The sequence below is a fragment of the Phoxinus phoxinus genome (assembly GCF_949152265.1).
Source record: "Phoxinus phoxinus genome assembly, chromosome: 5".
NCBI lineage: Eukaryota > Metazoa > Chordata > Actinopteri > Cypriniformes > Leuciscidae > Phoxinus > Phoxinus phoxinus.
The window spans coordinates 33,244,725-33,259,509 of NC_136880.1; the positions used below are offsets into that span (position 1 = coordinate 33,244,725).

General features: G+C 38.8%; 1 protein-coding gene across 2 annotated transcripts in view; it reads left to right on the forward strand.

Moving 5' to 3' along the window:
• The first annotated feature begins 1,723 nt into the window (after positions 1 to 1,723).
• The window catches only part of carmil3 (capping protein regulator and myosin 1 linker 3), a 46,629-nt gene continuing 33,567 nt past the window's right edge, over positions 1,724 to 14,785 (forward strand). For both annotated transcript variants that reach the window (XM_079614411.1, XM_079614410.1), the window contains exons 1-5: positions 1,724 to 1,862; positions 4,887 to 4,981; positions 14,132 to 14,182; positions 14,294 to 14,353; positions 14,465 to 14,586. In XM_079614411.1, the coding sequence (XP_079470537.1) occupies positions 1,805 to 1,862; positions 4,887 to 4,981; positions 14,132 to 14,182; positions 14,294 to 14,353; positions 14,465 to 14,586 (386 nt within the window). In that variant the 5' untranslated portion in view covers positions 1,724 to 1,804. The remainder of the gene's footprint in view (positions 1,863 to 4,886; positions 4,982 to 14,131; positions 14,183 to 14,293; positions 14,354 to 14,464; positions 14,587 to 14,785) is intronic.

Sequence of the window (14,785 nt, forward strand, 5' to 3'; positions counted from 1 at the left end):
CCATGGTCCTCAGGGAGCCCGCTTATAGTTTTGTCCAATCACAGACATTATTTGCTGCCTGTATTATCCTTTTATGAGTGACGGGGATTTTAAAATACTCTATTATGAAATACACTATTTCTCTCACTGCCAAGGACACCGACACTAGTCTCTTTAAATACCAGTTTTTAAACTCTGAGTCACCATATAAACTAAAAACTATAGCAAACTCTGCCCAGCAAGCTGATGCTAAGGTCGATCACTCTCACAGCTAACAAGGTGAATGACTCTCTTGAAGCTGTTATTGTATAATACACACACAGGTGTCTTTCTCGTGGTAATGTATTGTAATGTATAATGGGAAGTTTGGGCAGGATATATTAAATAGCTTGACATTGTTTTTTTTTTGTTTGTTATTGTTTTAATTAGCCTTACAGGGGGTCTTAGGGGAGGGACTTACTCATTCTAGATGGCATTTGATAGGACACATTTTTTTATAGTGCGGGATGAGTCATCAATATTTTTGGACAGAGAAAGACTACATTTTAAATACATTCAGTATATCTGCTACAAGATAACTTTTTCACCTTGTGAAAAAGTACAATTTAGCATACTTTTAAAGAGTAGCCTACTTATTACGGAAATAATACACTTTAAAAGATTTAGAGCATATCAAAGTATGCTTAAGCGGGAATGCAAAAATGCAAGTAATGATTTAAATGTATTTGTTTGAAATTACACATTTGTAATGATGAAGTTGCTGTTTAGTATTACTTTAAATGTAATACCAAACAGCAGCTTCATCGAGTACGAGAATAAGAGTACTTTAAAGCATGAGATGGAAAACAGGAATTTAAAGCCACTCCGCGGACTTTGTGACCTAAAGAGTTGACGCATACGAGTTATTTTAAATGATTCCTCAGGCCAATATACAGCGTTTGACACTATTAATGCTCCGAGCGGGGCTGCCCTCTTGAAATACTGCCTATGTAAGTTTGGAGAAGACGGACCGTCGTTGGACAGGTCATGTGACCTGGAGAACGTATCGCTTTACGGCCGTCCATTTATTAAGTGGATGTCTTCTAGACTTTTGCGACAGTGCTGCGGCGCTTGTGGCCTCTAGGGGCGCTAGACGTGAAAGTTACAGGTCTAGCGCCCGCAAAAGTTCCGCGGTGTGGCTTTAATGTGTCCTTTAAAGTAAAACTTTTATTTTGACATTATTACAAAGTGCACTTTAAAAAAAAGTATGCAAGTGTGTTCATTGCAGTCATGGAAGTGTGCTCTCTTTAAGTACAACTAAGTGATGTTTTATTTCATTATGATTATATTATCTGGAAAATATATTATCTTAAAAAAAGTACACTACAAGCACACATTCGATACATTTAGGTGACTTATTCACAGGGCATGGGATATCCATCTATCTATCTATCTATCTATCTATCTATCTATCTATCTATCTATCTATCTATCTATCTATCTATCTATCTATCTATCTATCTATCTATCTATCTATCTATCTATCTATCTATCTATCTATATATCTAGCATGTCCGTAAATTAGTCAAAAAGATGAAAGGACTTCAGTCATGTTATCATTCATTCAGGCACAAAAAAACCTTTCGTTTGCATTATTAATTCATTGCTTTACATAGGCTAGATATATGCACACTTGTGAGTGAACTCCTCTATCATGCCCCCCTCCTCCTCTCCTCGCTGGCTCTCTTCAGTATGATATGTTTATAGGCATTGGCTGAGGGAGAGAGAGCATTATAGCTGCTCCTGCTTGATAAGGAAAAGGAAGAGGAAAGGGGCGCTGGACGTCATGGCATCCAAAGACACCGTCGCGACTGCTTTTCTCACCGTGAGTCGGGAAATGACAGGTGATTAAACCCAATAGCTCTTTTTTCCTCTTCCTATCCGACATTCGACACGCGCACCATGGGATTTGTTAAGCGCGTCCCCGCTCGCGGCCGGTGCTTTGTTTTTTAGTGGTTTGAAATCCTCAGAGCGGGGAATGTTTTATAAGGTGGCACATTTGTTGAGATGTAATGATTTCTAATACAGATTGAATGTGATTAACGGTAGAATCATGCATTGCGCGTGTGAGCATGTGTGCTTGTCGCTGTAATGACGGTCACTTGTGTCTATCTTCAAAAGGATAAATTTGTGCAAATCGATCAGTTGGGTTTTTTTGTATGTGTGTGTTGCGTTTTTGCCTGCAGTGTTTGCTCGCGTGTATAGGTAGTTGTGTGTGTATGTGCGCGCGCTGTTCTCCCTTTGATGTGTCTCTGAGTCTGATATGAGTTACTTTACACATTTGCGTATCGCTGCTGACGCAAGTTCACAGAGAGGCTGATACTCTTCAGTCACATTCATGATGTGTGTCTTTAGGGCTGATTGACCACAATAATAGAGGCCGTCATCTTTGCGCACGGTGATGCGTCCTCCTCACACTTACTGACACACACACACACACACACACACACACACACACACACACACACACACACACACACACACACACACACACACACACACACACACACACACACACACACACACACACACACACACACACACACACACACACACACACATTGACACACTGAGCACACACTAGCAGTTTGACATTTGGAGCGCTCTCACTGTTAATTACCTTCACACATTATTATCTTCCTTTGGTAATTAATCCCTATTACTAACCCAGTATTTACTGTCCTGCTCCCAGCCATGCTCTTCAATTCCCATTTAGTGCACTTGCATTTTTTTTATTTTTTAGAAATGTTAACTTAACTGCATGCTTTACCTTACAAAATCATTTTACCATAATCATAAAAAATTAAGATATTTTATGTATGAGACAACACATACTTTTACTTAAAATGTGTTATTTAATTTTTTGTTGAAATAAAGAGTAATTACCTTTTTATATGCATTGTATTGCCATACATTATACACGTATTGCCATTTAACAAGGCAATACATATTATAACAATACAAGGATTGACACTTTAAATCACAGAATATACAACCACGTTTTGGGGATCCCTTGTGTCTATAACACAAGGGACCTTAAGTCCCCATTGCCACGAACTCTGAGCGATGTTCTCATTTGTCGATTGCCCTGGGTAAAATATTGTAAAGTTTATAGTTTTTAAAAATAGTTTCTTATTTTTTGTTATCAATTGTGTACATTGGACTGTTTACGTTGCATTGTAAGTTATTTACTTCATGTTTATTGCATTATTGTGTCATGTTTGTGATGGTGATTGTGTTTGTGTGGGTGACACTGTTCAGTCTATTACTGGCCACTGACGAGGCAAATTTAGTGAATTGTGAGTCATCATATCATTCCATTGTACCACCTGTATTTTTATCACTACTTTTTCCTTTTTTTATTTTTCCTTTTAGAGAAGCTAAAAGGTCATTAAAAATGCTGACCAGTCACAGCACCTAAAATATACAATTTCCGTTATGCATGCTGTAGGGTAAATTCAGGTAAAAATTCAGGTAAACTCGGGTAAAATGTTAATGTTAATAAGTGACCACGCTATTTGATTTTTAACCTAAAGTCTTAATGTGATAAAAAGTAAAATTACAATAGAGCAAATAGAGTAAATAAGTAGCATTAACAAATAAAATAAAGCGATAGAATAAAAAATAAATGTACGGGATAATGTACAGTCAGCCGGTGCCTGGAACTACTTTAGCCATGCGTTTCCCTGAATATCAGTGTAAACCTTAGAACGTTCGCAAACCAATCAGATTCAAGCATTCAACAGCCCCAGTATAACGCAAAATAACTCTCCAGCAAAGTGATCCAGACCCCAACGTCAAGCTTATTTCGTGGCTACCTGCTAATATAGAAATGGATGTAGACTATTGATTTGAGCTGAAATTATTTGATTATGTGAGAAGAAAGAGACATGATATGAGAGACATGAAACTGGCATATAGGACAAATATACAGTTAAGTCAATTTATAATAAATATTTGACTGCAAAATTATGTGACTGACCAATCAGAATCTAGCATTTTTGAATGGCATGTAATACGCTAAAATAAAAAATGCAAATTAAAATAAAAGCACTTTGAACAAAAATGAAAAATCTAAATGTTAACATTAATTAAACATAAAAAATGAGATTAGATGTGACAAGAATTGTTAGCCAAAGTTTTGAAATGAGAGAATAGTGGGCAAGATAGATCACCTATACAATATGAAGGACAGTGATTGAAGACGTACTCTGCTGCTTGAACACAGCAGTCTTTCTCTCTCTCTTTTACTCCATTTCCCCCCCTTTTCATCTCCTGCTTCTCTTTTTTCGCCCACATTTACATATCCATACCCCATTTACCCATTTATTTATCCCCCTGTGACTCACTGTAATGGAAACATGTGCTCTAGTTCGGCCCTTTGCTGTTCTTAGTGTCAGTCAGAAAGCCCAGGATTCCGTGATTGGGTCTTACACAGATTAAAGTTGATTGCGACTGCATTAACTGTTTCTCTCACTCTGATCCTTCTCTCCCTCTCTCTCTCTTTTCTCTGTTATTCCTTCTTCCTTTCTCTTCCTTCTTTGAGTATTTCCCATAGTGTAAAAGGCATATTCCAGAAAATAGATCACAGGTGTCATATATGCGTGAGGCCAGATAAACTGTGTGTGGTTTCTATATTATTTTCTGCTTTTGCTTTGAAGGTCATCTTGAGGTGCTTTTTATTTGTGTGTTGCTTTGGATATGTATTTCATGCATGTAGAAAAACCACCTACACAAGTGGACAGTGTGTAAAAATAAAGCATATGGGTGTAATGCAGTCATTTTCTAACCCTGCGTGCAGTTAAAATACATCTGAGATAGATAGAGTGCTTCTCTGGCTGTTAATGCATCGCCTGTCTATTTTGCAGAGAGCATCAGACGAGTTATCGACAAGACATCAATCAAGTTGGTGAGAGCTATCAAAGTAGAGAACAAGAGTGGCAAATCAGAAGATCGGATTCTGGTAAGGCACTACTGTATAATACTATCGTATACGTCCTTAAAGGTACAGTTCACTCAAATTGAAATTGTGTTGTCATTAACCCTCATGAACCCTCATGAACCCTCAATTACAATGAATGGGAACTCATAAAACAATGCCAACGCAAAGCACCACATATTATTCTTACAACTCACCGTAGTCTAGATCTTCTGAAGCCTTAATGTAAGACTTTTTAAGAAATGGAAGTCATTCAGTGATGATCTTCCCCAATAGTTTGCTGTTAATTGCTGTGACTGGATCATTGAGTCAGTGAGTTGAACTGAATGACTGAACATAAATGAATCATTCAGACCATTCTGGTGCTTATTAATGCTTGAAAGCTTCCGTCCTGGTTTAGAAACAGTGTTCCTAAAAAGAAAGAAAGTCATACAGGTTTGAAACAACATGATTTTTGGGTGAACTATGAAATTTAAAAGAAAACCATCAGCTTTGGGCACTCTGTGCCTTTATTTTGTATCTCTATTATGCAGCAGTAACAAAAACAATGAGCCTAAGACTTTAACCTTTCCTCCTCTGTAATGGTGTGTGCAGTGTTTACTGCCTGCTGGTTGGGTTGTTTTTGCCAAGTCCATTTGGAGAATGGGCAATGGAATCAATGATAAAAGCAATGTAAGTGTGATGGTGCGCACACACACAAACAGAAATTGTTGGAGACCAGACCCCTGCTGTGCAGTGAGCATTACTGTGGCCATTGAGTCTTGTGTGGGTCGGAGGGACCGACCGACTCTGGAGGGAGTGTGTGTGAGATGAAGGATGGTGAGAGCAGAGGTGGCATACGAATGCCAGTGTGTGTGTGTGTGTGTGTGTGTGTGTGTGTCACTTCAAGACCATTGAAAGCAGCTGGAGACTTAAAATGCCAGGGTTTGGAGCCACAAAAGCTAAATTAATCATCCAGATCGGTTTCAAACACACACACACACACGGAGTGAAAAGGTGATGGAGGTGAGGAATCAAACTCATTTCCTGCTGAGTGTCGACAGATTGATGTTGACACAAACCCTGAGAGATCTTCCTTTCTTTTTAAAGGGGTACTTCACCCAAAAATAAAAGTTCAGTTATTTACATTATTCAACCTAATGTCCTTTCGAACCTTGACTTTCTTACTTCTATGGGACACAAAGGGAAATGTTTAGCAGAATGTCCCGGCTGCTCTTTTCCATTTATTAGAAGTGAATGTAGACCACGCTGTAAACCTGAACAGTAAAATAAACCAAGTGAAATGTGTATTTCACTGAAATGTTACTGACAGTTCATTGTAATTTATAGAAAACAAGTTAACTTTGTTACTCTAAAATTGATGCAACTTATTACTTCAAATATTTTGAGTTTTACGAACTTAGTGTTTATAGTGCACGGCACGAATGATGACCGAATTTTTATTTTTGGGGGAACTATCTTTTTAACCTCACCCCTCCTGCCAGTCTGCCTTTGTTTCTCTTCCTCTTTCTGACTCTGTCCATTTATATTAACATCTTCTACACCCCTCCCCCCCCCCTCCGCTGTGTCTTAGACGGCTCTGTTTTTTCTTTCTCTGTCATCGTTCTGTTCCTCACATTACATTCTTTTACTCAGGCTCGCTCCTCTGTTCTGTCAGATTGATGTCAAGTGTGTATTTTCAGTAGTTTAATGTGCTTATGATTGTGGATGGTTAAAAATTGTGCTCAAAGAGCATAGCAAATTTAAATGTAGGTCCAACACTATGACAAGAGCTTGCAGGCACACTAAAACACACTTAGACACACACACTGTGTGATCCTCACTTGTGGTCTGTCACTCGCTGCTCCTTTACCCCAAGGGTTTTGTGTGTGTGGTGGTTTGCCAACTGTACCAGCCTACAAACAAACCCTCATCTGCACACACACACACACACACACACACACACACACACACACACACACACACACACACACACACACACACACACACACACACACACACACACACACACACACACACACACACACACACACACACACACACACACACACACACACACACACACACACACACACACACACACACACACACACACACACACACACACACACACACACAAATCTGGCCCCGATACAGCTGTATAGAGTGCTCAGCAAGACATCAGCTCAAGCCTTGGGGCACAGCTCTAAAAAATATCACTCAAACACACTTTTTCTCATACACGTTCACTTAGAGATCACACAGCTTAATGTGAGCACACACATTCAGTATATAATTTGTGGAACCCACATTGCTGCCCCCTCAGCAGAGAGAGATAGTGTGATGTTGGAAGAGGGGATGGGATAAAAGCTGGGCTTGGTGAACAGGAACACACTAGGGAGAGGCTCACAAGAGGGGGCAATGGAGAGAGAGAGAGAGAGAGAGAGAGAGAGAGAGAGAGAGAGAGGCGGGCGAACGGCAGAGGAGATCGGTTGTTTTGAAGCCCCAAATGTCGCCTTTTCTTCCCCTTCAATTATTTATCTCTGTCTGTCGCTTCAGTTTTTCCTCTCCTGTGGAATAAAAGGCCAATTAAAGGCTGTGATCGCCACAGTGAGTGACGTGAAGACCTTCTCAGATCGAGTCTGTCCGCACCACCACGCTGACTGCTGGCCCGTATACTCATGCAGAACGCTCTCTAGCTGACATGACTGACTTTAGTGGCATGCCTAAGTTCAGGTGCAGTGATTTTATTTGGATATTTTTGTTTTGCTTTTAAGTGTATGACTGTTACTGGGTAGTTGACATTGCCGGTAGCGTCCTGCAGTGTGACATGCAATTCATCTAAAACTACTTAACACTTAACTACTAACATTTTTAATTCTTATATAATTATTATATGTGCAGTTTTATGACCTAATTTTAATTCTATTTTAATTATACGCACACTGCTGGACTAATTGCAAAAAGATGATTACAAATGGAAAAACAACTTGAACAGTCACAGCACCTTAATATGAAGAACATTTTAATGCCATGTTTAAAAAAAATTGAGAGTAAAGTTTCAAGATTAATTTCAGATTAGGGCTTTTATGAGGAAAAGGGCATAACATTTTGAGAATTAAGTCACAATAAAATATTTTAGAAGAATGTCCCCTTTGGTGTCTCTTTTCTGACAGCATCAATCTCAAGATGCTACAAATTTGTTTTCCTTAATACATTAATAGAATATTTTCCCTAAAATCTTGAAAATAAAACGTGTGTCTATTATTGGTTAACTAACTAACCTATTACATATGATTCATGATCTTTATTAAAGCAATATTCTGGGTGAAACTTTATCAACAGCTTATTGACAGAAACGCACTTACAGTGGAAGTCTATGGGACAGCCGTTGTTTGTTATTATAATTGCATAACTGTCAAAATGTTGTTTACAGCTGCTATTGCTATATAGTAACTCAACTTGAATTTAACCCAAAATAATCCTTTAATGTGCTGATCAGTTCATAGATCTTTAAATATAAAAACTTAACAAGGATTATGGGTGTACTGCTCAGGGTAATGAGCTTTCTCTCCTCTAAGAAGTATCTTAGAGTTGCACAATTGCTGCATTATGAGAGTAGACGCTGGGTAAAGACGGGTAATGTGATACGAGGTGCTTAAGGAGAAGTCTGCGGTGCAGGGATAACCTGTGATGTTGAGAGGCAGTGACTATGGGGGATTTGACTGCAGTCTGGACGGATGTGATGCAAGAGACAAAACCGATCCACAACAAAAGAGACATAATCATAGAGTAGATATGGTGTGATACGTATCCCTTTTGGTTTGAGTTTATCTGTAGAGTAATAATAATAATAATAAATAATAATAATAATAATTTGTTACATTTATATAGCGTTTTTTCTGAGATCTCAAAGGAGGCCATGATGGACAGAGGCCACTGGGCATATTTTGGCCAGGATGCCGGGGTTACACCCCTACTCTTTTTCGAAGGACATCCTGGGATTTTTTAATGACCACAGAGAGTCAGGACTTCGGTTTAACGTCTCATCCGAAGGACGGCACTCTTTTGGCAGTATAGTGTCCCCGTCACTATACTGGGGTGTTAGGACACCCACACAGACCACAGGGTGACCACTGCTGGCCTCACTAACACCTCTACCAGCAGCAACCTGGATTTCCCAGGAGTCTCCCATCCAGGTCCAGGCTCAGCCCTGCTTAGCTTCAGTGGGCAACCGGTCTTGGGCTACAGGGTGAGATGGCTGCTGGTATGACTTAAAGAGTATGACTTAAAGCTGAGGGTAAGCCGTTGCTGAAGAACTAATACCAAAAGATTGTAGGTTCAAACTACAGAAAGGGCGATGACCATTGTACCCCTGAGAGAGATATTAGTGGTCAGTAAATGTCTCTAACAAATAACTTGTTCTTATAGCACTTTTTTTTTTATGTCTGCGAAAGCCTAATGTACCGCATTAATTCAGACATTTTTATAAATACTAGGGAGTACATTTAAAAGTTTTCCAAAAATGTATGTAAATCTGGTTTTAAGTGGAGAAATAAAATAGGAGAATTCCTGGTTTTGGCTAATTGGTATTCTGCCTCTTACTCTATTACTATGAAAATATAATTGTATTAACGTTGTCTTATTTTCCAAAATACCTGAAACTATATTATAAACAGATAAATGTACGTGAGAAGTAAAATTAAGTCATTGAGTGGATTCCATTCGAAAGTGTGCATTGTTATGTCCTACTCATTCTGAAAGACAGTACTTGAAGTGACAAGTGAGCACTCAGAAGATAAAGGTATTACTGTTTTTATAGGCCCTATGTCTCAACATTTTCATTTGAATTCTGAACACTGCCTTGAAATTCAGGCTTATAGCTATGTGGATCTTTACCAGTACCAGTTTGATACATATTACAACCTAATTGTATGAAAAACAGAATGGGGAACAGAATCTAATGATGAAAAAAATTATTTAGGTTTATGCTTAACACAAAAACAGTAAACGGAAATGGTAAGAAAATAAAATAGTTTGAAATGATTAAAATTATTATTTATTCCTGTTATTATACATTTTGTTTATGAAAATAAATAATTTCAAATAGTAAGTCTTATTATCTTCTACTACTTTGGTTCTCAAGTAAATTTATCTTACTTTAATTAAGGATGTTTATATATTTTGTTGGGAAACCAGATAAAACCAGAAATTTATAAAATTTAAAAAAATCAAATAGATAAATTTACTTATGCATAAGATATTATGGCTTGTTTTCATAGACTTATCTTTTGAAAAGAAGTGTATTTTGTCTTCTTCACTGGCTGATTTTTCCCCGCTTGTTTTTAACTTAGTGCAGCAAATGACTGAATGGTGTTTTGATATTTTAACTGAAAAATAGGACAAAAATAATCAAGAACACTTTTGTTTTTCGCAATGCAAATAACCAAGTAGCATACTTCCTCTAGTCCTAAGCTTTTAGCCCCTCCTCTCTGTCGTTCTCTTTCTATCTCTCTTTTATTTCCTCTCTTGTTCTCTCACTCTAGGCTTTAGTTGCAGAGCTGCTTTGATTCTGAGACTTTTAATCACCAGTGAATCTGGAGCACACGGCATTTCAGCCCTGATCCGTCCTATCTTCTATCCTCTCTCTGCTCGCTCTTTATTCCTCTCATCTCTTCGCCTCTTAAGTTCAGCAGAGTTAAGACGCGGACCTGCCGCGGGAGTAAATCCACGCTCTTCCTTTCCCCTGCAATGTCTGACAGCCGAAATGGGTCCGTCTTAGGCAATGACACCTGCGTGCAGTGTGATGTGTCTGAGAGGAGATGTACAGAGGCATGTTTGGAGCAATCTGCTACTCTTTTCCAGTCTCCTGGGCACAGCACTGACGTGTCCCCAACACCCTTTGAATTATGGGTCGTGTTTGAAGTGTCAAGCCAGATCCCTGACATGGTATGATTAATATAAACCCTCTCCCTTCTGCACACACAAACCTCTCCTCCCTCCTTCACACACACACACACACACACACACACACACACACACACACACACACACACACACACACACACACACACACACACACACACACACACACACACACACACACACACACACACACACACACACACATCCTCATATCTCTCATTCTTTGAAGTCGGTACTGAGAGGTGGTGGATGATTTTTAGGGCAAGTGTTGAACCAGTCTGATCTCCTCAGGCTCGAATGGTCCATGAAAGCCAGGACTGAAGTCGCCCTGTCTACCTTTCACAATTGGCCCGTCTGCGGTCACAGGATGAAAGTGTTTTTTGCTCTTTTACGAGTGGATGCGGTGGGTGGCCGTCTCACTCAAAGCGGCTGACCTCTGGCCTACTCGCAGGACGTTGTTACAGATAAACCCAACCTCGCTTGGCCCAGTCTTGCTCAAAAATGCTTGCTCAACAGGGCTCGGATCCAATAATGAATACTAATGTTGATATCATTATACGCTGGATTCCGTATTCCGTCTGCGCTCGACAGCAGGGTGAGTAATGTGAGTCGTAGCTTAACTGCTGCATTCATTACCATGCGATCAGCCACGGTCCCCACCCATGCAATGTGTTAGGTAGTCTTTGATGTATTCCAATCTTTCCTTAATTGGGGGGTCCCCCCTCTTCCATCCATCCATCCATGCAAACTCGGTCAAGTCCAAACACCCCAGCGGGCTTTAATAATTAATGTGGCTGTTTACGTGCCGATCTTTTGTGTCTGCTTCCTTTGATAGTAAAGTCTTTGATGAGTAGACGACGCTTTCTGGTTCCCAAACTGACTTTTCCTTCCTCTATCTGTTTCTCTTGCGTCATCTCTCTTTCTCAAGGAGCGTTTTTATATAACTAAGTTTTCCTGACCGGTTATTGAGTTTTGTGGTGGGGTGCACTCTCTAAAATGTCATCTCTCGATCAATGGCTGTGTCTCTCTTAACTCTGACAAAGCATCAGGAACTTACTTTACTGAAAACGCCCAAACTTCAACATCCAACCCCAGCCGCCATCAAACCCTATACGAATTACCCGCCATCAAAGCCTTTACAGAGTCTTTATTATGGAGAAATCTGGGATCTCCATCTCTGGTTCTTCTTCTTGGTGGGGTGCCATTAGTAATACATCGGAGGGAGGCCTTGAAGAATCGAAAGCGACAGGGCAGAAAAAGAATAGACGAATGAAGGAGGGTGAAGAAAACAGGGGGCCTAGGATGGGGATCGCACTGAATCAGAGGAAGTTGGAAATTTTTGAGATAAAATGAAGAGAGAAATGAAGTATATACATTGTAGATCAATCAAAGAACATCTCGGGAAGAGTAGAAGAATGTTGCAGAGGAGAAAAAGGGCAGATGGAGAATGGTTGATGTTTAGATTACTGAATCTCAGCCTTTTTGACTCGTTGGCCCACCACTGTCCATAACACACACACACACACCATATTATGATATAGGTACATTTATTGACCAATTAATTTTGTGATTCCAGAAATTTCAACAACTCAATAGAAAATAGATACAAGAAAAAAAGAAAATGTCAGTTTACAACACTTTATGTTTTTTGTTTTTTCATAAGCTGGTTTGTTTTAATATACTTATCTCAATGTTAATTATTTTAATAATAATAATATATTAATATATTATTAAGTTATGCTGCGGCCCCTAGTGGCACTCGGACCCCTGGTTGAGAATCACTGGTTTAAATGATGGGGAAGGGAGGGACTGGTGAGGAGTGTCACAAAAGCCTAAATGAGGTGTGTTAATAAGGAACTTAAATTATGAATGAGATTAAGTGGTTCCTCCAGACCTGACCGTACTGTTTCAGAGACACGCACACACTCATTCCCTTTCTTAAAATATAGTACAATCCCTCTTTTTATGTTTCTGTAATCCTCAGACATCACTTAAATCCTTATTCGGTCCTCTCCGCGCCTACTCATCTGTCTGTAACGCTGTTCGCCTCACTTCATTATTACACATGTGAAATCCATAAACAACAGCACCCATAGAAGCGCCCAGTCTCCATCATTTTGTTACAACACTGAATCGTTAGTAAAATTAATTATTAAAATGCTTTGACAATTTTCTTAACCCTGTAAAGCCTGACATATGAAATGATAGTAAGAAAAATCACATTTGGAATGTTTTATTAAATCTTTAGACAATTTGTTTTTCAAAAGTTTGCCTATATGTTTTCATATTTGATAAATCAGACTTTTATGGCTGGTATAGTATGATATAGGAAAATATGGAGCTCATACTCAAAACCCACCCCATTTTTATTTAGATGCCCAAAATCCAGTTTGGTGCAGTTGCTTATATTTATATAAAAAAGATGAAATTCTGATAGATTACTGCTTTTAATATAAATCAGTAAGATCTTTTTACCAGTATAGCAGACTACTTATATAAAGTTCATATAAATATAAGTTGTCACTCTTATCTCCAAAAAATATGTTAAGCTAAACGCTTAATTTTATGATCAAAGCTCTGTAGTTTTTATTGTGGGAGTAAAATATACTGTATAATAATGCAATGCAATACAATGATGATTTAGAGATTTTTCAAAAGCCTGATTTAATCACATTTTAACATGGTTTAAAAAAAAGAAAGTTGCATGTAAATCATCATGTAAACCTAAATTTCTTCAGTCAAGAAAGTGTTCATCTCGAAATGTTACTAACAATATAAAAGTTGTACTTGCGTTTACTTTGAAAATCAGTAAATATTTCACAGCAAAAAGACACGCGAACCACGTCCTGAAGGAGGGAATGTTTTTAGAATAATATTAAAAGGCCTTTTACTTGCTAAAAAAGTTTAAACTATCAATGACAGCAGATGTGTATTAGATTGTGTACAACAGGTTTTTCAGCAAAGTTCTGATCATGTTGATAATTCAGAGGCCTTAGAAATGTGCGTATCAAATATGATAAAGTACGCTTTAGGGTTATTTGTGTTGCGTAATGCACACATTTAACAAATAAGAGCCCAGTTGTACTGTAGCGTTATCTTTGTGAGTAAAGTATTCAGTTGACAAAATGGTTAAACTACTTCATGACTTGGATTCAGTTGAACAGGTTGTTCTCCAGGGAAACCTAAACCATTATTTCTTTGAACAGTCTTCCACTTTGTACTTAATCTTGCCCTATTAATTGTGCTTTCAACCTCTCTTTTGTCTCTCAGGTTTTGGCAACATGGCGGCTGTACCTCATGGCCCCCAAGATACCAACCAAGGTACGGTAGGCAATTACGCACCACCTGTCTGCTCCATCTCAAAGCACTGCAGTAATCTGAATCTGATTTAGAATGACTTATGTAGTAGCAAGATGCTCATTTTCCCCTCAGGTGGAACAAACGTTCAACTTCCTGGAGATTCGGGCAATGAACACCCACCCGGATAATCAGGTAGAAAAAGCATTTACAGGGCTCCAGTGTTTTAGCTTTTGTTGCCATATTTTTCCCCCACTACTTCTCTCAAATGTTTTGCTTCACTAAAGCATGTTCTTTCCTTCACAGGTTGTCATAGAAACAGACAAGTCCACATATTCCCTGAGGCTGCAGTCTAATGACCACCTGGATCAGCTGATTAACCACATCAACTTTGCACTCTCTCGGATCTTCAACAACTCCATCTACACGTAAGTATCCAAAGAACCCCACAGGTTTGCTGTGGTCCTACATAGCCAGACTTTGACTAACCCTTTCACACCTAAGTTTAAAATATTCTAACTGACCCCCCAGCGTGAGTATTTCAAGGCGACCGTTATTTAGAATCTGTCACTTTATTGTTTCCATGGTAACACGTCATTGCTTGTCACGTGACACAGTGCAACCACA